General features: G+C 35.7%; 5 protein-coding genes and 2 pseudogenes across 5 annotated transcripts; 4 read left to right on the top strand and 3 right to left on the bottom strand.

The window, feature by feature from the left end:
• The first annotated feature begins 5,309 nt into the window (after positions 1-5,309).
• On the top strand, positions 5,310-5,428 carry LOC136027804 (5S ribosomal RNA; annotated as a pseudogene).
• A 1,558-nt stretch (positions 5,429-6,986) lies between these two features.
• LOC136027749 (histone H1-delta-like) lies at positions 6,987-7,658 on the bottom strand. The gene has a single exon (XM_065705206.1). It carries the CDS (start codon positions 7,656-7,658, stop codon positions 6,987-6,989), a length of 672 nt encoding a protein of 223 aa, XP_065561278.1.
• A 2,224-nt stretch (positions 7,659-9,882) lies between these two features.
• Positions 9,883-10,194, bottom strand: LOC136027748 (histone H4-like). The gene has a single exon (XM_065705205.1). It carries the CDS (start codon positions 10,192-10,194, stop codon positions 9,883-9,885), a length of 312 nt encoding a protein of 103 aa, XP_065561277.1.
• A 198-nt stretch (positions 10,195-10,392) lies between these two features.
• Positions 10,393-10,803, top strand: LOC136027747 (histone H3-like). The gene has a single exon (XM_065705204.1). The coding sequence runs from the start codon at positions 10,393-10,395 to the stop codon at positions 10,801-10,803; it is 411 nt and encodes a 136-aa protein (XP_065561276.1).
• A 553-nt stretch (positions 10,804-11,356) lies between these two features.
• LOC136027746 (histone H2B-like) lies at positions 11,357-11,728 on the bottom strand. Its single transcript, XM_065705203.1, has one exon. The coding sequence runs from the start codon at positions 11,726-11,728 to the stop codon at positions 11,357-11,359; it is 372 nt and encodes a 123-aa protein (XP_065561275.1).
• A 211-nt stretch (positions 11,729-11,939) lies between these two features.
• Positions 11,940-12,320, top strand: LOC136027745 (histone H2A-like). The gene has a single exon (XM_065705201.1). The coding sequence runs from the start codon at positions 11,940-11,942 to the stop codon at positions 12,318-12,320; it is 381 nt and encodes a 126-aa protein (XP_065561273.1).
• Positions 12,321-13,506: 1,186 nt separating this feature from the next.
• Positions 13,507-13,625, top strand: LOC136027807 (5S ribosomal RNA; annotated as a pseudogene).
• The last annotated feature ends 11,640 nt before the right edge of the window (positions 13,626-25,265 follow it).

Raw genomic sequence — 25,265 nt, 5'->3', positions numbered from 1 at the left:
CGCTTATTGTGCCCCTGTGCTTTTGTTTTTATCAGGCATGGCTCATTTATTTCGTGAGAAAAATCGCCATACTCTAAGTGCGGCTTATTTCAGATATTGCAGATTCCTCCTCCAGCTTCCTAGATGGCACCAAGCAGAAAAATAATTGCCCTTGCCTTGAACAATTGATATGCCTTCTTGGATTCGGTCTTCCAGTGATGATTTATGTAAAAAGACTACCTACTTTATTCGTGTTTACGACCCTCTGCAGCCGTTTTCCATATTGATACTGGTTAATTAGTCCATGTTGTCTTTTGTTAGTTTGAAATTTTTTTCTTGCTGTTTATCGTTTTTGTTTTGTTTATTTATAATACTCCGTACTTTATGTTTTTTTTTAAACTTTTACGGATAATAAAGTTCATTCATTCATTCTGCAGTTTGACCAGCCGTATGGAATGCGTCTGAATCAGCGGGCCCGTGATTTTATAATAAATGTTTGTAGGGAGTTTTACCGACCATCTGAATTGACTACACAGCATGCGGCTTGCTCGAGTGAAAACCAGCCAAGGATATAGATGCCATGCATTTTCATAGCGTGTCTGAAATTTAACTTGAAAACTTGAGGCAGTTTCCTTGTAAAGCTGCCGAGGGCGAGATATGTCATCAAAGTGTGAATCAAGACTTCATTTTCATACTCTTCTTTTCTTTCAGCACGCTGAGAGCCAGTGACCTTCAGCTAGCTGCCAAAAGTATGGATTTTCGCTACTCCTTTTTATTGAGCTTTGATTTCTCTTATTAAAAAAGTCTGCAACTGACTCACTTGGCTCCTTACTTTTAAATTTGAGTTTTTTGTTGCTAAGGTTTTTACTTATTGAATCAGAGAATGAACTATTTTATTACCTTTTATCTGTTTTAAAGTCATTCCAAAGTTTATTTTTCTACTTTCAATATTGTTCCACCATTCCGACATGTTTTAGAATAACCCTGTATTTTTTCAAACGTGCCAGATTTGAATTAACACTAATCGCCAGAAGTTCAACTCTATGTGCACTGTATTAATCCTGTTATGTGATCTGTCTGATCCAATCAGAAGTTTTTTGACTGCACTTAATTGTTTTGAAAGTCAATTTTTTCAAGCTGTTGTGTTGAAAATTGGTTCAGATTTTTTTTGGACTTCGTTGGGCGTGTACCAGCCAAACAATGGAAAACAATACTTTCAATATTTTTTCCATCATTCCCAAATGTTTCAGAATAACCCTGTATTTTTTCAAAAGTGCCAGATTTGATTGAACACTAATCGCCAGAAGTTCAACCCTACGTGCACTTTGTTAATCCTGTCATGTGATATGTCTGATCCAATCAAGAGTTTTTTGACTGCACTTAATTGTTTTGATAGTCTTTTCCTTTCAAGCCGTTGTGATGAAAATTGATTAAGATTATTTTCTTGGACTTTATTGGGTGTGTACCAGCCGAACAAGGGAAACAGTTAAAAACGATAAAACAGAAATTCTGGTTCTTGATTAAGATTTCCAAGAGAGGAATGACAGGGGACATTTTATAGGCAAGGGAAGGGGCTAAGAAGCCTTCAGAATGGCTTTAAAAAAGGTAGCGTGGGCTTGATATCAGAAATATATATATATATATATATATATATATATATATATATATATATATATATATATATATATATATATATATATATATATATATATATATATATATATATATATATACATATATATATATAGAATAAATACTTGAAGTAGTACTTGAAGTAAGTACAATTTTGACAAGTACTTGATATTTGACACTTAAGTAAGAATTTGGAAAGTACTTATTACTTGATATTTAAGTAAAAAAACAATGAGTACTTAATACTTGATACTTAAGTAAAAATTTGGAGTACTTGTATCAGCACTGCTTCGGGCTCAGTTGATTGAGTTAGTTCTCTCATATTTTTCGTGCAGTTTAAAAATGAAAGTATAAGATACCTGTGTCTGACTATTGTTTCTCAAACAGGAGAGAATTGTCACAGTATCCCATTGTTGGAGTATAGGCCTACAAGGATAATTAGTCTCCTGAATTAGTGATTTATTTTCAGAGGAGTTGGGCTTTTAAGGTCATGTCAGTGAGGAGCTAGCCCCTTATGGTAGGTATTCTCAAGTAGGTAGAGTACCTTGAGATTTTCGGTACATAAGAGTGTAGGGGGGCTTTGCCTCCATATGTGATTTCCATTCAGCTGTGTCAAAGCTATCTCAAGCACTTCTCTATTTGATTGTCTATCAGGACGTTAGGTGGCTCAGATCAAAACTAGCTAATCATAATTCTTCACCCTGTTCCAGCAGCTCCTATCTCCCTCTCACTTTTACACTAAATCTGACGTCTTTCTCCAAATACTTTCACAAAGTCTCAATGAAGGAAGGGCTAATTGATAAATATTTATTTTATACAAATGAAAGTTTGGGCTACGATATTTTGAAAGGCACCCCCCCCCCCTTAGCTTGGTCAGATCGTATAGAACAGATGGTCTTAGAAATTTCTGAAGGGGCCCCTTTCATTGAAAACTAAAAATTCTAGTGTATTATTGAAATTTCAAAAGAGATCAAAGGATAGCCAGCCATCCCCTGTGCCTTTTCTACCTTAGAGTTACGCCTCTCCCCTCAAATAATCTTTAGCTCATCTTTTGGGACTATCATTATGTTCAAATTCATCTAAGGCTTCGAAATATGCGCCTACAGAGGATATACGAATCAAGTAGCCCTAGGAATTGGGCCCTAAATATACAAGCAACCCATTCTTTAAAATTACATTTTTGTAGAATTGGAATGTTACAAGTTGTTTGTGCCGGTTTCATGCAAAGAGTTCAAATATGTTTTATGAATGAGTGAATGAAACTTTATTATCCCAATAAACACACAATGGTGTCAAAATGGAGCGTACAAGGAAAAAAAAGAAACAAAAAGCACCTTCAATAGGAAAAACATTTATAAAAAGCCACTAAATAAACTATTTGAAGTATCCAAATTCTGTTCAAAGAGTAGCCTACGCTCCGAAACAACAGCAAACGGATCGATAACTCCATATACAGAAACCATACGCCGAGGTTTGGCCCACAGACGTACACCCAATAGGACCCAGTAGGAACTTAGCGTAACGAAAAAAAAAATGACCGACAAGATTCTTTATCTGACGTACTAAAAACTTTCCAAAAAGGTGACAAAGCTAACAAATGGGGCACCGAAAACGCGTTATAAATTTTAGAGAGCACTCTTCTTTTATAGCGTGCTTTGCAAGGAACAAGCAGGCCTTGTGAAGCTTTGCACCTAGACATTCTAATAAAAGTGCTCGAGTATGCCTTAAGTCGCTTCCAAAGGGTAATCCAAGGTGATTTATGCTTGGCGATAGCTGAACAGGACGACCATCAACACAAACGATATCGGGGATGGGTCGATTACGTGACATCACTCTGATGTCACGCTGTGTCTGACACAACTTCACTCTTTTCAGCATGAAGCTCAAGCCCTGTTTTCCTATATTCGGAACATAAAATTTCAAAATTTTCCTCAATACCAGAAATGGTCCAACTAAGCTTCTGGACGTCGTCAGCATAATTTAAGTGTGACAAATCAAGGCCTCGAAAAATAAACGATGTCTGAACTTTCTTCTGGGCCTCTTGCAGACTCTTATTATAAAATGGACGCGATGATACCCCGACCTGTCTAGAGAATCGGCGTATCGGCGGTTTTTATAGGTTTTTTCAGCTGGAAGTAAGGAGCAGCATTAAAACTTAAAACGAACAGAAATTATTACCCATATGAGGGGCTCACCTCCTCCTAATACCTTGCTCTTTACGCTAAAGTATTTTTAGTAATGTCAACTATTTATTCTACGGCTTTTGTGATTCAGTGGTCATTCTTAATGAATTGGGCCGAAATTTAAGATTTAGTGTAGAGAGAGGTACTGACGAGGGGGCGAACCCTCTCATATGTGTAATAAAAACATGAGAATAAAAAATTCTTTACGTAAGCTAGTTTATAAGTTACGTATATCTTTTACTAATAAAAAGATTCGTAAAAAATTAAAAGTTCTAGTTGTCTATTTTATTAACCAAAAAATTGGAGGGCAACTAGGCTTCCTCCCCCGCTCTTTTTTCTCAAAATCATTCGATCAAATTATGAGAAAGCCATTTAGCCCCCCCCCCCAAAAAAAAAATATACAAATTTTTTTATAATTATTTCTCTGCGGAGAGCCAAAATCAAAACATGCATTGATTCAAAAACGTTCAGAAATTAAATAAAAAAAAAAGTTTTTTCAACTGAAAGTAAGGAGCGACATTAAAACTTAAAACGAACAGAAATTACTTCGTATATGAAAGGGGCTGCTTCCTCATCAACGCCCCGCTCTTTACGCTAAAGTTTTTTACTGTTTTAAAAAGAAGAGTTGAGAGAAAGAGTCAAACTTTAGCGTAAAGAGCGGGGCGTTGATGAGGAAGCAGCCCTTTTCATATACGAAGTAATTTCTGTTCGTTTTAAGTTTTAATGTCGCTCCTTACTTTCAGTTGAAAAAACTTGTTTTTTTTATTTAATTGTCTAAAAGTTCTATTGTCTTAAGCAAAAACAGGATTTAATTATATCCTTTTCTGTTGTATAATTATTTTTATTCCATTATTTTTTTTCCCTTACGTAATTATATTAGTCATCATTGTATCAGCCTAGTTGGGAATGGATCCTCTGCTCCAACGATTTGAAGGCGCCCCTCTAATCATTCGGCTATGGCGATGTATAGGCAAAAGTAGACAAAATTTTTACCATTTGTACTGTAGAAATTTACTGTAGGAAAGGAAGCTCATTTTCACCTAAGAAACCAGTAAATTATACACAAAAATCGAGGAACTGTTTTTTTAAAAATAACCAAGTGCCAATTCAAGGAGCCTCTAATTCGACTAATCTAAACTGGCCTAGGAAGCCATAAATTAAGGTAACATGTTGTTTCGTCAAAATTTCAATAGGTATAGACCTGTCATGTAGGCAAATTTCAAGGCTCTCTAGAGGGAGAAGGAGTGGAGGTGAGTACTTTAAAATACCTTCCCGGGATATGCTTTACCCTGTAGACCCATCCCCAAAAGTTTCATTTTCCTAACCTAACCCCTTTCCGAGATAGCAAGAAGTCACTTAACTAGAACTTTACCAAAAAAACAATTAATAAACATATTTTGATTCGTTCTTTAAATATTTTTCTTTTCTAAAAACCTTGCTTCACGACTCTAAAATTAGGCATTTTGTTTCTTTTCAGCTTGTGAGTCATCAATCATTTTGTTACAAAATCTTTCAGCCAACGGCCATACCACGTTGAAAGTACCCAGTCTCGTCAGATCCTGGAAGTCACACAACGTCAGGCCCGCTCAGTACTTGGATGGGTGACCGCCTGGGAACACTGGGTGCTGTTGGCATTTTTTTTTATTATTACTATGATTTTTTTTTTTTCAAAGTAAAATAATAATCTTTAACAAACTTGTTTCCTTATTCTAATAGCACCAAGGTGATCATATTTTATATAAGAGAAAAAAGAGAGACTAAATTGGACATTTCCTATCGGTAATAAATAAATGCAAATCAACTATTTTGGCTTAGCTGATAAGCCACTAAATGAAGGCGAAAATGGAACAGCCACAACAGTTGACTCATATTTATTTAAGCCAATAAAAAGATTCAAAAATTGGAACCAAAGTGATTTTATAAGCCCCCAAGATATTTTAGTTGACCATTCTGGCAATTTAAATCAAGTTGAAGGCCACCAAGAAATACAGTTTTAAATGGTTAATTAACCACTTAATTAAGTTGGCGTGTAATTCAGTATATTCCATTGGGGGTTGGCTATTAACCAATAATTTATGATAAAAGCTGATTGAACAGTGTATTCATGTCCAAATCGTCTTCATATATTTTCGGGCTCAACTCCATTGTACAGTTCAACTACTTTTGTCTTGCAGTAGCATCTACAGCTAAAATCTGCTTGTTCCTTCAATAGCGCCGCGTAAACAGCTGACTTAAATCAAAGACCTACTTTAAAGTTAGTCTTTGATTTGTCCATGTCCAAATCCTCTTCATATGTTGTCGGGCCCAACTCCATTGTACAGTTCAAGTTGCCTTGGTCTTTCAATAGCTTCTACAGCAAAAGTCTACTTGTTCCTTCAATAGCGCCGCCTAATCAACTGTCTTAAAGACTAACTTTAAAGTTAGTCTTTGATTGGTTTATGTCCAAAGTTCCTTCAAATGTTTTCAGCCTAGATTCCATTGTAGAGTTCAACTATTTTTGTCTTTCAGTAGCATACAATGACACACAATGTACTTGCTCCTTCAAGAGCGCAGCGCAAACGACTGACTTTAATCAAAGACTAATCTGTGTTTCTCCTTTTTTGCTTTTGCAAAGATTGCGCCGATTGATGTGTTGTATTTTTAAAAGAGAAAACAATACAAACAAAAACAGTCTGAACTTTTTGAAATCAAACCTTTTCTTTAGTGTCGGAATTTGAAAAAAGAAATTAGGCAACAATATTTATAATTGTGGTATTTTCCTGTAAAATAGTACTATTATTTATGTGCCAAGTTGGAATGATTTACTCTTCCTTCATGAATCTGTTCAAAAAAAGAAAAACTAAAAAAACTAAATAAAAAAGTTCTATTGTCTTAAGCAAAAACAGGATTTAATTATATCCTTTTCAGTTGTATAATTATTTTTATTCCGTTATTAGTTTTCCTTACGTAATTATATTAGTCATCATTGTATCAGCCTAGTCGGGAATGGATCCTCTGCTCTAACGATTTGAAGGTGCCGCTCTATTGTCTATGTATATGTATATTGTCTATGTATATTGGCGATGTATAGGCAAAAGTAGACAGTCAAAATGTGAAATTTATAGGCATTATAAATTTCTGAACAGAGTTTCGAGCATTCGCTTTGATAGCCCTGAAAAGGGCTGTTTGATACTGTAGGATGATTGCACACATTTACTTTTTAGCTGGTTTCTTAGCTACTGACTTTTTAGATGCCACTTTCTTGGCGGCGGGAGCTTTCTTGATTGATGACCCCTTCTTAGGTGTCGTCTTCTTTGCTGCTACTGCTTTTTTGGCAACAGTGGGTTTCTTGAAAGCCTTTACAGGTTTCTTGATACCAGCCATTGGCTTGGTAGCCTTTTTGGCTGAAGTTGACTTTTTAACTGCAGTAGGTTTGGCTGTTTTCTTGACTGAGGTTTTCTTAGCTGTGGGCTTTGCAGGCTTTCCAGCCTTGGGGCTTTCGGCCTTGATAGGCTTTGCAAGCTTGAAAGAACCAGTTACGCCAGTACCTTTGGGATTTATAACAATTCCATTTGCAAGGTAACGCTTCAAAGCCTGTTTAAGATGCATATTCACAATTTTGGCATCATTGCCAACCTGGAAATTGGCCATTATGTATTTGAGAATGGCCTGACGGCTAGATCCCCAACGTTCTTTCAGGTCAGCAATGGATTTGGTGATCATTTCCGTGTATTTTGGGTGTTTTGCTGGTGCCTTTTTATCCCCTGTAGGCTTTGCAACCTTAGCTGGTTTCGGAGCCTTTGCTTTCTTTTCCTTCTTGGCTGGTGAAGCCATACTCTGGGATTCTACAGTTGTTGGTGCCGCTTCAGCTTTAACTTCAGACATTTCCAATTTTTCTCAATTTACCTGTTATCACTAGCGCGACCGCGACTAAATATCGAATACCTGCTTATTTTTAAAGTTTTACCTTTGTACTTTGGAAACCGCCGTACCCGGGTTAACATTATTCTCTGCGCGAGCTAAGGAATTTCGGCCGTGCTTGGGTTTGTTTGGAATGGCTTTATTTAAATTTTTGACTAGGAGGTAAGCTTTTGAGGGATGAATTCTATACTAAAGAATAGACAGGTCATTTTTCTACAAGTAGACATTTTTTTCACCGCTATATCCGTGCTAATTTGCCAGCAAACGGGCAGAGAATAGTGGAAATCCGTCAAAACTAGTGTTCAATCTCAATAAACACCTTTTTGCTAGGAATTCATATCCTCAATGTCCACTTTTTATTTTTTATTAGTAAAATCCAGTACAAGAACTTTCAGGAAATGTAATATAGATGTATATGTGTTTGCAAAATCGTATTCAAATTAATTCCGAAACTCCAACTAAAAACACAGAAGATAAAGCAATAAGAAACGACACCTAAATTTGAGGCTTAAAGTGTCAAACTCGTATTTTAATGAAAATAAATTTCATTTTATTCTAATATTATAGTTGCAAAGACAAGAATAACATTGTAAGGTTTCCGAGATGCGGAGGGTTGGAAGTGGAAGTGAACCGTTTTTATTGATTTTTATCACAGCCTATATAAAAGTTCAATAGTACATAACACTTAAAACGATACGATTTGTAACCTGAGAAATGTCCCTTTCTACAGTATACTCTCGAGTTTGCTTAATATCGAACAATAGAAATCACACTTTAGCCTAATTGTGAAAAAAAATTGACGCATTTACAATCATTAGATTTTGTATGAATAAGTAAGTAAAAAATGTCTGCCTTTTAGATTTTGATGTCTAAATATCTACTGATGGTAGTAGATGGAGGATATGAAGTGGACAAGGAGGCTTCTAAAAACAATCGTCTCTGAATTTCTTTTTCTTATGCTTTTTAATCAGAATTCCTTTAGAACGACCGTTTTCAACAAAAGAAGAGTCAAAGGAATTCGGATGTATTTTTTCATTTATTTTCTCGAAACAAAGGCTTTTATTACTTATAGTCGTGTATTTCAAAAAGCCAAAGGTATTGAAATTTTGAGGCTTTTGTGTCAAATTTGTATTCAAATAAAAATAAATTTTATTCTATTTTAGCATTAAATTAAAAAAAAAAAATTATCATTGTAATGTCTTTGACATGCGGGTGGAGGCAAAGTTGAAGCAAAGCGCTTTTATTCGTCTCGATCATAGGCTAACTGAAAGTTTAATATGCATTCCACTCAAAAAAGAATTATTTTAAACCGGAGAAATGTCTCTTTCTACAGTGTATTTTCAAGTTTTGCTCAAAAACAAACAATAGAAATCATAAAAAAAAGAAGTTAAAACACAAATGACAAAAAGTTTTTGCAAAAATTAAAAACGCAAAACGAATTGTTGCTATATGATCACAAATAAAATATAATCGAAAATAACTACTATATAACCTTAGATAAAAATCATTTTTATAGGTTTATGGCGTCTCGTATTTCAAAAGACCAAAAGCAGTGTTGGAACAAACTAATATGTTCAATGCTTAAAATTGAAATGCAATATATTTCAACGGTGAATACCAGCTAAAAGTCCATTTGCTTAAATTAAATTAAAGTTAGTCAGATGCCTTTTGTTATAGTTTGAAACTCATGATTTTGGGCTTCATTCTCAGAGTCAGTTTACAAGGAAATTCATTTGCTATCTAAAATGTTGCCGTCTTTTCATACTTGTTTATTAACTGCAAATAATTAATGCAATGCTTTTGTCCAAATTGTAAGATCCAACGACAATTTAGTAAGAGTAGGAACACATTTTCCTCCGTTCCTACTATCTTTATTCAAACATGACAGAATAGGATTGTGCAGCTGAATAGCAACAACTATTTCTTTGAATCATTCCATGATGAGAATACACAACTTTATTCAAATATGCTAGGAACAGCTAAATACAGTAAAATAGCAATGGTAATTTGCTTTCATAATTTGAATCAGATATTACACCTGAGAAAAAAAAAATGGTATTTACCGACATTTTAAAATGCACAATATGGAAAAGGCTCATAGAACCTGGCCTAGAAAGTGTTTAAAGATTTCTTGGCCTTTGAAAAGGCCGTTGGGTAGGGGGACAGTTCAAAATGCATTTAGAAACCATTAACCACCAAAGCCGTACAATGTACGACCTTGACGCTTCAGAGCGTAGACTACATCCATTGCAGTGACAGTCTTTCTCTTGGCATGTTCTGTGTTGGTGACAGCATCGCGAATAACATTTTCTAGAAAAACTTTGAGAACACCTCTGGTTTCCTCGTAAATTAGGCCAGATATACGTTTTACACCAACACGGCGAGCCAGTCTTCTGATTGCTGGCTTTGTGATACCCTGGATATTGTCACAAAGAACTTTGCGATGACGTTTTGCGCCTCCTTTTCCAAGCCCCTTTCCTCCTTTTCCTCTTCCTGTCATATTTAATTTAATACCGTAGCAGGCAGTTGTAAAGTTTTTGACAAACTAACGAGTTTTCTTGAAAGCCCATTTAATATATATTGCTAAAGTCTTTCGCCGCAAATTGTTCCTCTATCGCGCGGCTGGTGCTCCACATAAATATAGCCACTAGACATCTGATCTTTTGTTCATTCTTTTCAAGAGAGGTAATCTATCAACATGGCTAGGACAAAACAAACTGCGAGAAAATCAACGGGTGGGAAGGCACCTAGAAAGCAGCTTACGACCAAGGCTGCACGTAAGTCGGCTCCTGCTACTGGTGGGGTAAAAAAACCACACAGATACAGGCCCGGAACCGTAGCCCTGAGAGAGATTCGTCGTTATCAAAAGAGTACCGAACTCTTAATAAGGAAATTGCCCTTCCAGAGACTTGTGCGAGAGATTGCTCAGGATTTTAAAACTGACTTGAGGTTTCAGAGTTCGGCTGTGATGGCCCTACAGGAAGCCAGCGAGGCGTATCTAGTTGGACTTTTTGAGGATACCAACTTGTGTGCCATTTACGCCAAGAGGGTGACCATCCTGCCAAAAGATATTCAACTTGCTCGTCGTATCCGTGGCGAGAGAGCCTAAGTACCCTAATTTCTACGCAATTGCGTCTTAACCAACGGCCCTTTTAAGGGCCACTAGACGGTTTAAACAAACACGCGAAATAACGTTAAACAGCCTAGTGTTCTGATTCAAGGGCCGTTGATCCAAAACATCTAATGAAAAGGAAACACGCAAAATGCCAATTTAGGCCAGCCTAATAAATCCAAAAATAGCCAAAAAAAACAAAAACGAATAGCTCCCATTGGGGCCTACAAGCCTGCCTATAAAAATGTTTTTGATGGAACGTCATGAAAAAGACCGAGGCCCCGTTTTCTACACTCTTTAACTATTCGTCGATAGATATTACTTTCTATACAACAAGTAAATTAAGCGTTGTCTTTGAAACAGGGGACTTGTTTTTTTTTCGTATTAGGGTTTAGTATGGGTTCTTGTTGACCCGAGATTTCGCAAATCAAAGCCAGGAACAATAAAAGCAATTAGAGAGCAGAGCATTTAAAATAAGGTGGTAGCCCTTAAAAGGGCTGTTTGGGAGGGCCCGGCTAATTGGGCGCTAATAGACAGAGAAAATCCCCTCTTATTTGGAGCTTGTGTATTTTGTCACAGCTTTAGTGCCTTCACTAACAGCATGCTTGGCAAGTTCTCCCGGTAGGAGCAGCCTCACAGCAGTTTGAACCTCTCTGCTAGTGATGGTGGACCTCTTGTTGTAGTGAGCAAGACGAGAGGCTTCCGCAGCAATCCTTTCAAAGATATCGTTGACAAAGCTATTCATGATGCTCATTGCCCTGCTAGAAACACCAGTGTCGGGATGCACTTGCTTAAGAACTTTGTAAATGTAAATGGCGTAACTTTCCTTCCTCTTTCGTTTCCTTTTCTTATCAGTTTTACTGATATTTTTCTGCGCCTTACCAGCTTTCTTTGCTGCTTTTCCTGAAGTTTTTGGAGCCATGGTTAAAAGATGCCTTAACGAAATTCAATTGTCAAATGAATAGCGTTTACAAAATTTGACCCGTATATACCAACTACAGTTCGCGCACAGTTCTTTTGTCAGAGCAGTTCGCTGGCCGGAGCATAAATTGCTTGCGCTTTCAAGAATAGCCATCATTTTCAATTTGTTCGTGATCAAGAAGAGTCCAAGTGAATTTTGTAACCTAGAAACCATGTCAGGAAGAGGAAAAGGTGGAAAAGTGAAGGGAAAGGCAAAGTCTCGTTCAAACAGGGCAGGTCTCCAATTCCCAGTGGGAAGGATCCACCGTCTTCTGAGAAAGGGCAACTATGCAGAGCGAGTCGGTGCAGGGGCACCCGTTTACTATGCAGCGGTGATGGAGTATTTGGCTGCTGAGGTCCTTGAGCTTGCTGGTAATGCTGCACGAGATAACAAAAAAACTCGTATCATTCCTCGTCACCTTCAGCTAGCCATTAGAAACGATGAAGAACTCAACAAGCTACTGTCGGGGGTTACCATTGCCCAAGGAGGTGTTTTGCCCAATATTCAAGCAGTCCTTCTACCAAAAAAGACTGAAAAACCAGCAAAGGCCTAATGAATCCAATTTTAGCTCCAAGACCTACCCTAAATTAACCAACAGCCCTTTTAAGGGCTACAAATTAATTGAATCACTCTATAGCATATAACCACTCCCGGAGAGGAAAAAGCTATGCAATTAAGGATGCTGAATGTGAAAAGGAAAACTTTCACATTTATCTAGTAACAAAGGGCAAGAATTTACCGGAGGCTGGGGAGATATTTTCCTTAAAAATCGTAAAATTTTATCCCAACAAAATCTAAATATATATTTGAGGCTAAACCATTTTGTTACAATTAATAAAGTTTCAAAGACCCTCTAATTTGACTGATTTAAACTAGCCTAGGAAGTCATAGGGTAGTCATCTCAAAGGTAGAAACATTTTGGGGGCCTTGTCATTTTTTTCAGAAGGAATGAAGGTTTGTTTATAAAAAAAAAACAAAGGTAAAATTCTAGTTAATTGACTTCTTGCTATCTCAGAAAGGGCTTAGGTTAGGAAAATGAAACTTTCAGGGATGAATCTAAAGACTAAAGTATGTCCTGGGAAAGTATTTTGAAGCAACTACCTCCACTCCTTCTCCCTCTAGAGGGCCCTGACCTTTGATGACCTTTCAAAATATGTGTGTTATAAAAGCGAAACCTTGCAAAATAGATCTTCTGCTTAATTGAAGTACGACAAAATTGTTTTCAGCTTCATACCTTTACTCAATTCCATTTTATAAGGTCTTAAAAATATGCAACTACATTTCCTAAATTTTGAAAAAAAACCTTGACATGGCTCAGAATTCTACTCAAATAACAGGAATTGCATTTTCACAACTAAAGGCAGAGAAAAAGTAACTAGTAACTGAAAATTAAGGTAAAATGTTGTTTTGTCAAAATTTCGATAGGTATAGACCTGTCATGTAGGCGAATTTCAGGGCCCTCTAGAGGGAGAAGTAGAGGAGGTGGGTACTTTAGAATACCTTCCCGGGACATACTTTAGCCTGTAGACCCATCCCTGAAAGTTTCATTTTTCTAACCTAAACCCTTTCGAGATAGCAAGAAGTCAATTCACTAGAATTTTACCAAAACAATTAATAAACATATTTTGATTCTTTTTAAATATTTGTCTACTAAAAACCTTGGTTCATGACTCTAAAACTAGGCATTTTATTTCTTTTCAGTTTGTGGACCAACAGGTATTTTGTTACAAAATTTCTCAGTCAACGGCCATACCACGTTGAAAGTACCCAGTCTCGTCAGATCCTGAAAGTCACATAACGTCGGGTCCGGTCAGTACTTGGATGGGTGACCGCCTGGGAACACCGGGTGCTGTTGGCATCTTTTTTTTTTTTAATTATAATGATTTTTTTTCAAAGTAAAATAATATTCTTTAGCAAACTCGTTTCCTTATTCTAATAGCGCCAAGCTGATTACATCTTTTATAAGAAAAAAGAACAACAGAAGAGACTAAGTTGGATGTCTTGATTTCCATCTATCGGTAATAAATAAATGCCAACACTTGACTCACATTTATCTAAGCCAATAAATAAAGTCAAAAATTGTAACGAAAGTGACATTATAAGCCCCCAAGATATTTTAGTTGACCATTCCGGCAATTAAAACAAGTTGAAAGCCACCAAGAAACATACAGTTTTAAATGATTAATTCTCCTATGCCGGAATTGATTCTTCAGTCCATGGGGCATCGCCTTGATCGGTCAAATATACTGGGGTTTTATAATGTCACTTTTCACTTTTGTTACAAGTCACAATTTTTGTCTTTATTTATTGGCTCATCAGCTAAGCCAAAACAACAGTGGACTCATACTCATTTCTGATTTCCAAAAAGATGGCGTGTCCTCAATATATTCCATTGGGGGCACTTTACCAGCAATTTAAGATAAAAACTTTTTGAACAGTTTATTTATGTCCAAATTGTCTTCATATATTTTTGGGCTCAACTCCATTGGACAGTTCAAATACTTTTGTCTTTCAATAGCATCTACCCCACAAATCTGCTTGTTCCTTCAATAGCGCCGCATAAATAGCTGACTTAAATCAGACTTACTTTAAAATTAGTCTTTGATTTGTCCATGTCCAAATCCTCTTCATATGTTGTCAGGCCCAACTCCATAGAAACATAGCCGTAGGCTATGTTTCTAACGTCATCACTTAGACAGAAGCAAAGGATAAACTCTAATTTCTTTAGCAATGAGATATCTTTTAAAGTTAAAGAGGCACATCTGATACCATTTCTCTACCGCAATTCCAAGTGCAAAAAACTGAATCATAGACTTAGCTGAAATCACGAACAGAAATGGGTAGAAACAATATATTTTGCCCCAGGCAAGAATTCTACGAAGCTTTCCAAAATACAAAGTCATATTCATCAATCTGATATAAGGTTCATACTTTCCGTAAAAACTGCGGGGGTTAGACCCTTACCACTTTCTAGGAATAAGCTGAAATCAGGGTGCTAGGAAAAAAAAAGAACATGACAAAACCAACGTATTGTTATAGTTGAGCCATATCGTACCTTACTTATAGACCCTTAAAGGAAATAATGCACTTTAGTTGTAACCTGGAAATTGGCCCCATCCCCCTAAACTTTTAAGTTTTTTCAAAAATTTTTGTTTTCAGTATGACGTGAGTTCTGCCAATGGAATTTTGTAGAGCAGTAATGGACTACGTGAATAATTTTGTCGCAAAATATGAAGTTTGGGCTTTGTAAATATATCCAAATGATAATTAAATCATTGTAATCAAATCCCAAGTTAATATGACCATAAAGAAGAAATATATATAGCCTAACTTAACTTAACCTAACCTAAGCATGCTTTTGCATGTTTGACAATTGTTGCCACACATTGGGTTGAACTCGAATCCTTCAGTTCTGAAGGACACTCCTTACTTCACTGTACTCTCAAATCTTATTTGAGCACCGTTTGCCCAACCATTTAAACCAAAGATGTTTTTTTAATTCTCTCTTTCTTCCTTTCAACTGACTTTTGATATGACGAAAAAAAGACCAACTTATATAAGAGAGAGAGAGAGAGAGAGGGAATGATTTGTTCATTAAACAGATAATAAACGAAAAATGATTACTACCTCCCATAAAAAGCAAAGCTTGTCCGATGGGGAGATAGAGACAACAAAATACATAAAATAAAAGAACACTTGGCCACCGACACCACTAATACAGCCACACTCAACTATAAATATGAAACCCTAAAACCTAACCTCCTAACCCCAAAACCTACCTAACTCTAACACCTACCTAACTCTAACACCTACCTAACCCTAACCTACCTAACCCTAACACCTACCTAACCCTAACACCTACCTAACCCCAACTTAAGCCTGCATGTCCATAAGCGTTGCCACCAAGTGGTTTGAACTCGAATTCTACGAATAGGTAGAATTCTACGAATACTTAGAAGAGAACCACTGTGCTATGACAACGTATAAATTTAAATGTAACATACAGTTAATGATGTCCAACACATTAATATGTGAAAATTTTATAGTTATAGTAAAGAACGTGATTCAGGAATAGTAAATTTTTTTTCGTTAACCTTAAAATTAAAAGTATATAACCAAATGAAAATAGGATGATTTTGAAAAAAAATATATAATCTCTCCAAATTAGAGTACCTTGGCTTGAACAGCAAGGGAAATCTGCTAGACTTTAAAAAGAAGGAAACTGGCTGCAACCACGATATTTTGCATCGTCAGTATCCTCTTTTTTTGTTTTGTTATCAAGACAAAGTTTCTTAGGTTTTCGATTATAGTTGAGCCGCATCGTTCCTTTACTTATAGATCCTTAAAGAAAATAATGCACTTTAGTTGTGCCCCAGGCATTTGCCCCTTCCCTTTAAATTTTGAAAAGTATACTCAAAAGTTTTTCAATATGACGTGATTTCTGCCAATGGAATTTTGTAGAGCAGTAATGGACTACGTGAATAATTTTGTCACAAAATATAAAGTTTGGGCTTTTTAAATATATCCAAGTGATAATTAAATCATAGTAAGTAAATCCCCCTAAAGAAGAGAGTAGGGATGTCTCCCCTTAGATTCTAGTCAATATGACCATAAAACGAGAATATATACAGGGGCAAAAAATCGCACAAAGAAACAATAAGAAAGAAGTGACAAATGCTAAGAAAATAGAAAGGTAGAAAGTATTTGAGTTACTGATATAAGCACTGATTAATTGCATATAAATAATAACATAATACATTAATAAAGTGTCAGGAAGCAAAGCTGTTACATGGGTGTCCGTGCTATTATCATAGGCAGCGCAAATAAAGAGGAATACGGGCACAATGTGTTATTTATTTATTATTATTAATTTTCTTTGGTTTGTTTTAGACCAGGACATTTCGGTATTGAAGAAGTTTTCATAGAAACTTTAAAAAGAGCTAAGTCGATTGAAAATTGTTAGGGGTAGTGCCTTTTTTAACAGTATGAAGTGATTTTAAGGTCAATAGCCTCCACCTCACGCCAATCATTTCCCAAAACACATCCAATCAACATTTTGAGATAACTATTTCGCTTAGTGATGTTGAAAGGTCCAAAATTATGTCTTTGAGGATAGCAACTGGATGATAAACTGGATGATGTCTGATTCTCTAAATTTGTCTCTTACTATCCCGAATAAGAACAAGCTATAGGCTTTTTCCTGAAAATCCTTAAGTTGTCTGCAGCTCTGGAAGTCACAAGAAAGTTCAGTTTTCAGGAAAGTAACAGTTTTACAGAGTTCTACAAATATAGGGAAACATCACGAGTCAGTTACTTTGAACCAGTTTTACAGATATTTGCTGCACAAACTACACGGCTATGATTGTGTTTTGTTTTGAGTTATAACTTTGCTCTTTAGGTTGATCAAAAAACCGCGTTTTTAAACTTAACTTTTATTCGTGTTTCGGCTTTTAAAATGCACACGATAAACACTGCAAAAAGATTTGTGTTTTGGTTTGTCGATTTTGAAATTATCTGTGTTGTGCTTTATGGACATCTTAATGCTAAGATTAGAAGTTCTTAAGGAGCGCTTAAAAGAACTAAGGCTCTCTATAACTGCGTTGTGGAGGCTCAGCTTCATTACTTGTTCAAGACAAGACTTGTTTGTACAGCTTTTAGTGTTGTTTTGGAGGGTGTTTACGAAGAAGGGCTAAACAAATGATTCCTAGTATTTTTTTTTGTAAGTACACGAAGTTTTTTGTTAGGAATTCCAACTCGAGCTCGGAATCAAACAATTATTGGTAGAAATGGGATTTTTTTTTATATTTATTTTGAGTTTTATTTTGACTGAAGTATGTCAAAGATAAACGGTTTTTACAGGTTGAATATAATTAGCATCTCTATGTGAATAAAAAAACAAACAAATATAGCTATTTATTTTTTGTTATCCCTGATTTGAATTAAACTACCTCCAAGCTCCTTCACTTTATCGTGAGGAAATAGTTTCGTTTTCTCAGTAAATAAAATTTTTGATCTGTGAAGTAGGCAACAGAAAAGTTGCGAAAATCAATCTGAGTAGATGATTTTCCAGAGCTGAAAAATATATTTCTAAGCTTGTGAATTTGTATTCCAAGATTAGTCTATCATTCTATAAGAATATGAGTAAAATACCTGTATCTGAACTGTGTTCTCAAGAGCCTTCAAATGGTGTTCTCGAATGGCTCACAAAAGCGTCTAACCCGATGTCGACTCATATTTTTTCACTCAAAATTTCTCTGAAAGGGTTCACCGTGAACTGGGGCTCCTTTATCGGTTAGAGCAAGGAGTATGGGGCTCTTATAAAGAGTATGAAGTGGTCGTTTTGTCGAAAAGGAAGATCACAAACACCGTCACATTGTTTGATACTTTTGGTTGACCCTACACTGCTGTCTATTTGTCTTCTCTGGTACTTTAAATTGCAGGGGAGGGTAAACAATGCAAATTCTGTCCTCAGACAACTAAGCAAGGTGTCACTGATCTTTTAATTATAATTTGGGGGTGATACCTAGCACGGGGACACCATAAAGAATTTATTGTAGGCACGCCGCTTGCCTGAGTAGGGAATTTAAAGTGCCGAAACCCTATAGGCAAGTGTGTATTCTCCTGATGAGCCCTTGTGTTGGGTTGTCGACTCTGAATTATTTGTGTTTATTATCGTTTTTGATATTTGGTAAATGACAACTTATGCTTACTTACGACACGACTGCCTGTCCATGGATTATTCTTTATGGTTGATTGTGTATAGCTATGCTGTTTGACCTATGTAATTGGATGGATGAGTAGGGTTAAGGCCTCATTCAAGTACTGATCTATATTCTAAAGTAGGAAAACAGTTTTCCTTTCTCCTTCTGTCTTTTTTTTATGCTGTATGTTTATTTATGTGTTTGTGCTGTTGAATTGGTGATTTCTTTTTTCATTATAATTGCATAAACGACAAAAAAAGGAGTAAAAACGGAGTTTGGAGTTGGAATTGAGCCAAATTATGATTTTTTCATGGTTTTTCTGAAGGCTATTATGTTTTCTTGTGTTGCATCTACTCCGTTAAGTTGGCCTCATTTTTATTTTGCAATGTATTGTTTTTCATTTTTTTCCTTACGTTTTTTCTACTTTTTTTTACACAGGTAATAAATATTGTTAATAATGTGGTGCTTTGAAATTAATTTATACCCCATTCTCATTGAAAAAGGTGGATATGCATCTAGGGACCTTTGCACCAAAACACTCTCTCAAAAACTTACATATATCATGGCTGACATTTTCAAAATAACCGAAATATCCCTTAAAAAAAAGAATGGAATCTCCAAATGCATGCCTATAACGAAGGTAATTACTTTGAGTTCATTTCTATTATTTTTTTTAAAATTCTTTTCGTTGTATAACCTATTGATTTAGAGCTAATCCTTTCCTGTGAGGGGGTAAGCTCACATTTGGTACTATCAAATTTAACCTGTTGCTATATTTCTTTGTATTTCCTTCACATTCTTTTTATCGAGATAACAACTGAAACTATAACTTTTTCTAAAAGAAAAATGTTGGCCTATCGACTATTTTTTTTCAAAATATAACGGCATGCCAAGGCAAAGATGTCGGTCATTACATCCTTTTTGTTTCAAAAAGATCGCTGACTCTGCATCTCATTCCAAGGGGTTGCCCACTTCACCGTGCCTTGTGTACATCTCGGAATGTCATATTTCCAGCGCAGTTTTGCAAATATAGAAGCGTAGCATAAATTTGTCCAAAAAAGCATAATTTTGGGCTCAAGGAAGCATAATCCTCTCCGTCTGATATGGCAACACTGGACGAGGCATTTCTTATCACTCAGTTGGGTTTTTTCTTTTGTTTTGCCTTATATTTAGTAATATTTTGTTTGTAATGTAATTTTAAATTTAATGGATACCTTCCCTAATTCAAAACACCTATTATAACAGGTGACATAAGAAAACCTTTTTCATACCTACATGATTATAAAGTTTTTCATACCTTATACCTTTTTCATATCAGGATAGTTCTCCCCCTCTTCTGAAATCCCTTATATCTTGTGACATATAAATTGTTTTTAGAAAAGCAAAAGAAAACCTAAATTTAACTTACAATCCATCTGGCAAATTGACCCTCTTTCCAGTGTTTCCACTTTCTCATTTTTTTAAATCCCTAATAAAGAGCTGAAAAATCCCTAGAAATCCCCATCTTCAGTTGAAGAATCCCTAAAAATCTCCCATTTTCTAATTACTCCCTGAACCGCTTCTCCCTGTCTCATTTTACCCGTACCATTGAAAGGTAACATATTTTGGCTTTTTAGATTGAAGTCTAGCTATCACTACCATAATAGAATGTCTTGTCATGCCGTTTAAAGTGTTTTTTAATCAGCAGCTAAATACAAATAGCTTCAAATATACTTCAAATAATAATAAGCAAATAGAAAAGAAAATGTAATACTGTAATGTAGATTACAGTACAAGATGTTTAATACTGTTCAATCGTAACTTATAAAACGTAATCAGACCTTATCTTCCCCTGATGTGTCCTCAACATTTTTTGTATGGTGGCTGAAGCTTTCACCGTTCTTTTGTGGTGAAGTAACTAATCATCTTCACATTCCACACTTTCTTGAGCCCTTTTCATTCCATATTTTGTTTTTAGAATCCCCCGCAAAGTTTATGTTTTCAATTTATTCTGACGGTGAGTTTTTACTACTTTTACAGCACTGAAAAACCTCTCGACATTGACATTTGAAAATGGAACAGGGGAAATAAATAATCCTGCCGGTTTCAGGTTAGGATACAAATTCTGTTCCGGTAGCATTTTTTTCACCAATACCAAACACCAGCAAGTCACGGCATCCATTGTTTTGCCGTTTTCAATATGGATGAGGTTCTGCCTCCTCCACTCCTGCTCGGTTTTGGTTCTGTCCCATGGGATTCGCCCATACTTCCAAACAAAAGGTAGCAGAGAGGCAGGCTGAAGTGATTGAGCTGACACTGGGTCAACCATTTCAGCATATTTGTAAATGTCGTCTTCGAAATGGAACCTTTTCTGTATCTGGGCTACTGATTTGATATGGAACGCCTGTGCAGCTTTGAGAACTACTTCGATTGAATCAGGGGGGACGACGGTATCTGACCTTGACGTACAGAGGGAATCTGGTCCGTTTGGACCCTAGTAAACGCTTTCAAGGGGAAGTTAAAACTTCCGATTGTTCACATCGATTTCTAAAGCACTAGTTGATTCCACATAGTCCTTCTGAAGGAAGTTTAATGCTGAAACCAATATTTTAAGCTTTGTTTATACCCCAAAACTAGAAATATTTTGGTTTCAAGAGCTCAAATTGTGCTTAAATTTGAATTTGCGACATAAGTGATTGTTATATTTGTAAAGAACATAAAAAAAGACATCGAGTGGTATGGTCACTTTATTATAGTGATACTTTTACAATTATAGTATGAAGGTTCATGATTTTTCCCGGGTACGTAGGCTTGCCAAAAATACACAATCCATTTATTCCTACATGTGCCATTGTTTTTAAAAAAATGGCTGTTAAAAAAAGGGCAAATTGCTTTGTTCACAGATGATACTGACCTTACTTTTTTCTAATCGTTGCGTTGAATCTTTAATTGAATTAAATTAAAAAAAAAATAGTTTTTTTAATGAAAGTAAGGAGCGACATTAAAACATAAAACGAACAGAAATTACTCCGTATATGATATGGGTTGTCCCCTCCGCAATCCTTCGCTCTTTACGCTAAAGTTTTTAATTGTTTTATAAAGTAGAATTGTGGCAGAGTCAAACTTTAGCGTAAAGAGCGAGGGATTGCGGAGAGGACAACCCATTTCATATACGGAGCAATTTCTGTTCGTTTTAAGTTTTAATGTCGCTCCTTACTTTCAGCTAAAAAAATTATTTTTTATTTATTTAATATTACAGATAAATATCAGATATATAAGCACTGAATAACTTGGCAACCCCTCACACACACACCCCCCTCCCCAAAACTTCAAGTATATTCGTCGGGATGAAACTTAATGGGAAGAATGAGCACAAGTTATAGATACGAGATTGACATAATTGGTAAAGATCAGTTCTCTTTGGGGGAGCTGGGGATTGTTAATTTGGACAAATTAGAAAAATTGAGGTATTTTTAACTTAAGAACGGGTGACCGGATCTTAATGAAATTTGATATTTAGAAGAAACTCATATCTAAGATCTCTTATTTCAAATCCCGACCAGATCTGTTGACATTGGGGGGAGTTGGAGGGGGAAACCGGAAATCTTGGAAAACGCTTATAAATGTTGTAGATACGTGATTGACGTAACCGGACTGAATCCGCTCTCTTTGGGGGAGTTAGGTGATGGGGTTCAGTGCTTTGGCGAGTATGGTGCTTCTGGACGTGCTAGGACGATGAAAATTGGTAGGCGTGTCAGGGAGCTGTACAAATTCACTTGATAAAGTCGCTTCCCCCGATTTGACCATCTGAGGGGCTGAAGGGAGAGGAAAAATTGATGTATTTTTAACTTACGAGTGGGTGATCGGATCTTAATGAATTTTGATATTTAGAAGGAGCTGGTGACTCAGAGCTCTTATTTTAAATCCCAACCGGCATTAAGCCTCTGATTTTCCTTTTAAAGCAATCTATTGATTCTTAGAATTTTGCTAGAGCTCATACCATATGAGCTCTTGGCTCTTCCAACCTCGTCACAAGAGCCATATGAGCTCTTAGCTCTTGTTTTTTTTCCGATTGCATTGAAAAAAATTAGAGCAATAAACTATATTTAATTAGTTTATTGGGTATAAATGTTGTTGTTTTTAGTGATGTCTTTTAGTTTTACTGCAAATGATGGACACTGTATGTGTGTCCGAAATATTCAGTTAAAATTTTATATTTGTTTCACTGTCGATTAAAAGGTTTCATCCCTATTTTGAACTGTTTTATTTTCGTCATGGAAAGGCAGTGTGGTCTTCGAAGTTATCCACAATCCTTATCATAATAAAGAAAGAAGTCTAGCCCAAAGTAACTGATAAAATGTAATTTTTGACAATTGTTCATATATTAATAAATGATAGAAGACTTGGATTGTGTTATTTATGCAATAGGAGAATAACATAGGAAAAGCTTAACACATTATGGCTACTTTGGGATTTATCGATGCAGTATTCATAGCATATTATTCCAACAGCGTGATTCAGGATTCCCTGTGGTTCGTCGTTTACTCTTTCAGTATTTTATTCCACAAAATTCAAAAATATTTACTGTGTTTCAGCAACAGTTCTAGTTTTCAAATCGAACCTATAAAAGCACAAGAAAATTTTAAGTTTTATTTCATTTCAAAATTTCAGAAGGTGACGAATTTTTATGCGGTGATTACTGCAATCTAGTGAAAGATCAACACGAGCCATAGTAACAAAAAAAAGCCTGAAGGCCCAAAAAATGGTGTCCGATAGAAACAAAAAGTACATCATTAGAATTGCTTTGGCTGAATACCTATCTGCGAACTTAAAGTCCCTTGGCTTGAATAACAAGGAAAGTCGCTGCAACCTCGTAAAATCTGCATGTGGAACATCTTTTTCTGTTTCTCCTTCTACGCAGCTCGTGGGGTACTGAAACATCATAGAGAGTTGCTTAAGGGCTCATTTTAAAGAATATCGCTAAATCTGCATGATTTTGTAACTAGCAAATAATAATGCTCAAAATAAAATAGTGTTCAAACTAAAATTAATTTTTGACAAAAAACTGCGTATGACGAATGTCGTCATAGTCGTAAATTACAACCAGATTTAGGAACCAGTTTTCTAGATCTTTATTTTTTTGGTGCTTTATACCGAAAACCCTTAGCTTATGTATATGTTTTGTAGTTAATCTTTATTTTTTCAAAGAGTATTGAGTGATTTTAATTCTTATTGGATTTTTCTGTTTTAGTATTTTTATTCAGAAATAAATGAGTAAGAATTAAATGATAAGGTAAACAATGGATCTGCTGCGTATCATGATCATTTTGGATTGAAATATGTTAATTATAGCGTATATTAGATGCAAATACCTTGACAAGAATTTTCTGGATGTAAAAGGTTGCAGCTGTTCCATTGTTGGCAGATAATTTTAGGTCTCCTTTCTGTCATAAGCTCCATCCTCCGTCCCTATTCCAGAAAGGGAAGTTCTGCTTTCGTTGCCTCATAGTATAGTCAAGGAAGACCTTTAATGAGTTGCCTAATCAGAACTCTGACTGAAAAGGTGCTGTAGGCTAGTCTTTAGGAGAGGCAAGCTTCGAGGAAATTATAGCGTATTAAATGACAGCATTGCATGGGATTCTGTTTAATGATTATTAATTCTAGATTTTGCTTATATTTTTTTTTTTGGGGGGGGGGGGGGTTAAAATTAATTTTCCTAGCGAAGTTATCAATAATGTTAGGATAATACGTCTTACGGAAACACCTTATTTGGGCATTAAATCTTGCCGATACTCCTAAGGGTATTAATATCCAACCACTCATTGTTCAGATTTTTCATGTGAATTTCTTCCTACGTAAAGAGCGGGTTTCAGCATCCGTCACACTGGGTCAAAAATTTCGAACTCAATTCCAATATCAGTACGAGAATGTAGCAATAAGCGAGTTTTTAAAATTATAAAAAAAACAACTAAACGACGCAGTCATGAAAATAATTTTTTCAGAAATAACTGACTTACTACTTATTAAAAAATTGCAAAATATAATCGCTAAGGTGAAATTTGTCAAAATTATTGGGTGCGAGGATTAAAGGTATGACGGATTTATATGTAAGTTGTGACGGGTTTTTCAAATATTTAATTAAATAACAAATGATTAGGTGATTTGTGTTTAATATGTTGTGGGGAAATTAATTTTTTTTTTTTGTATATTTATGCTGATGCTGTAGGCTTGTATTTACTTTGACTTGATTTATTTTTATTTTGTCAGTGCTAATGTATGTAACATTGTCCGTGCTAGTTTTTATTTTCCTAGTGAATGTAACATTGTTAGTGCTAAAGTATGTCACCAGGCATGCGCACTGGTTTGTTATATTTATTTATGTAATTGTTGCAAATAAAATTATCTATCTATCTATCTAAAAGGGAACATCTTATTTGGGCACTAAAGCCTGCCTATACTAAACTTGAGCATTGTCCTAGTCAGTCTATGGTAAAGTATTACTGATTGTGGATTTTATAACTGAACCGTGATGTCACGAGCAAGTTCAGCTATCTGCTTCAACATCCGTACATCATATCCATGATCTTTTCGTTATTTATCACATTCCAGCCAAAGCAAATTCAGTACTTTATGTTTCATTTTTAATTTTACCAATTTTCAATTTCTTATTATTCATCTTATTTGTTTCTAGCGAATGTTATTTTTATAGATTACCGCCCCTTTCAGTAAGAGTTCTTACTTGATGGTTGACATTTTCAAATTATTTCCATTTTCCTCTACAACACTAAGAATTTGCTTAGGCCCGCGGTAAGTGTCGA

The sequence above is a fragment of the Artemia franciscana genome, chromosome 5 (genome assembly GCF_032884065.1).
Source record: "Artemia franciscana chromosome 5, ASM3288406v1, whole genome shotgun sequence".
Classification (NCBI taxonomy): Eukaryota; Metazoa; Arthropoda; class Branchiopoda; order Anostraca; family Artemiidae; genus Artemia; species Artemia franciscana.
Note: the sequence above shows the minus strand (reverse complement) of the source record. Positions and strands in the feature narration are given on the sequence as shown.

Coding starts and splice junctions, on each gene's coding strand:
- LOC136027745 (XM_065705201.1), top strand. CDS start 11,940: ATGTCAGGAAGAGGAAAAGGTGGAAAAGTGAAGGGAAAGGCAAAGTCT.
- LOC136027746 (XM_065705203.1), bottom strand. CDS start 11,728: ATGGCTCCAAAAACTTCAGGAAAAGCAGCAAAGAAAGCTGGTAAGGCG.
- LOC136027747 (XM_065705204.1), top strand. CDS start 10,393: ATGGCTAGGACAAAACAAACTGCGAGAAAATCAACGGGTGGGAAGGCA.
- LOC136027749 (XM_065705206.1), bottom strand. CDS start 7,658: ATGTCTGAAGTTAAAGCTGAAGCGGCACCAACAACTGTAGAATCCCAG.
- LOC136027748 (XM_065705205.1), bottom strand. CDS start 10,194: ATGACAGGAAGAGGAAAAGGAGGAAAGGGGCTTGGAAAAGGAGGCGCA.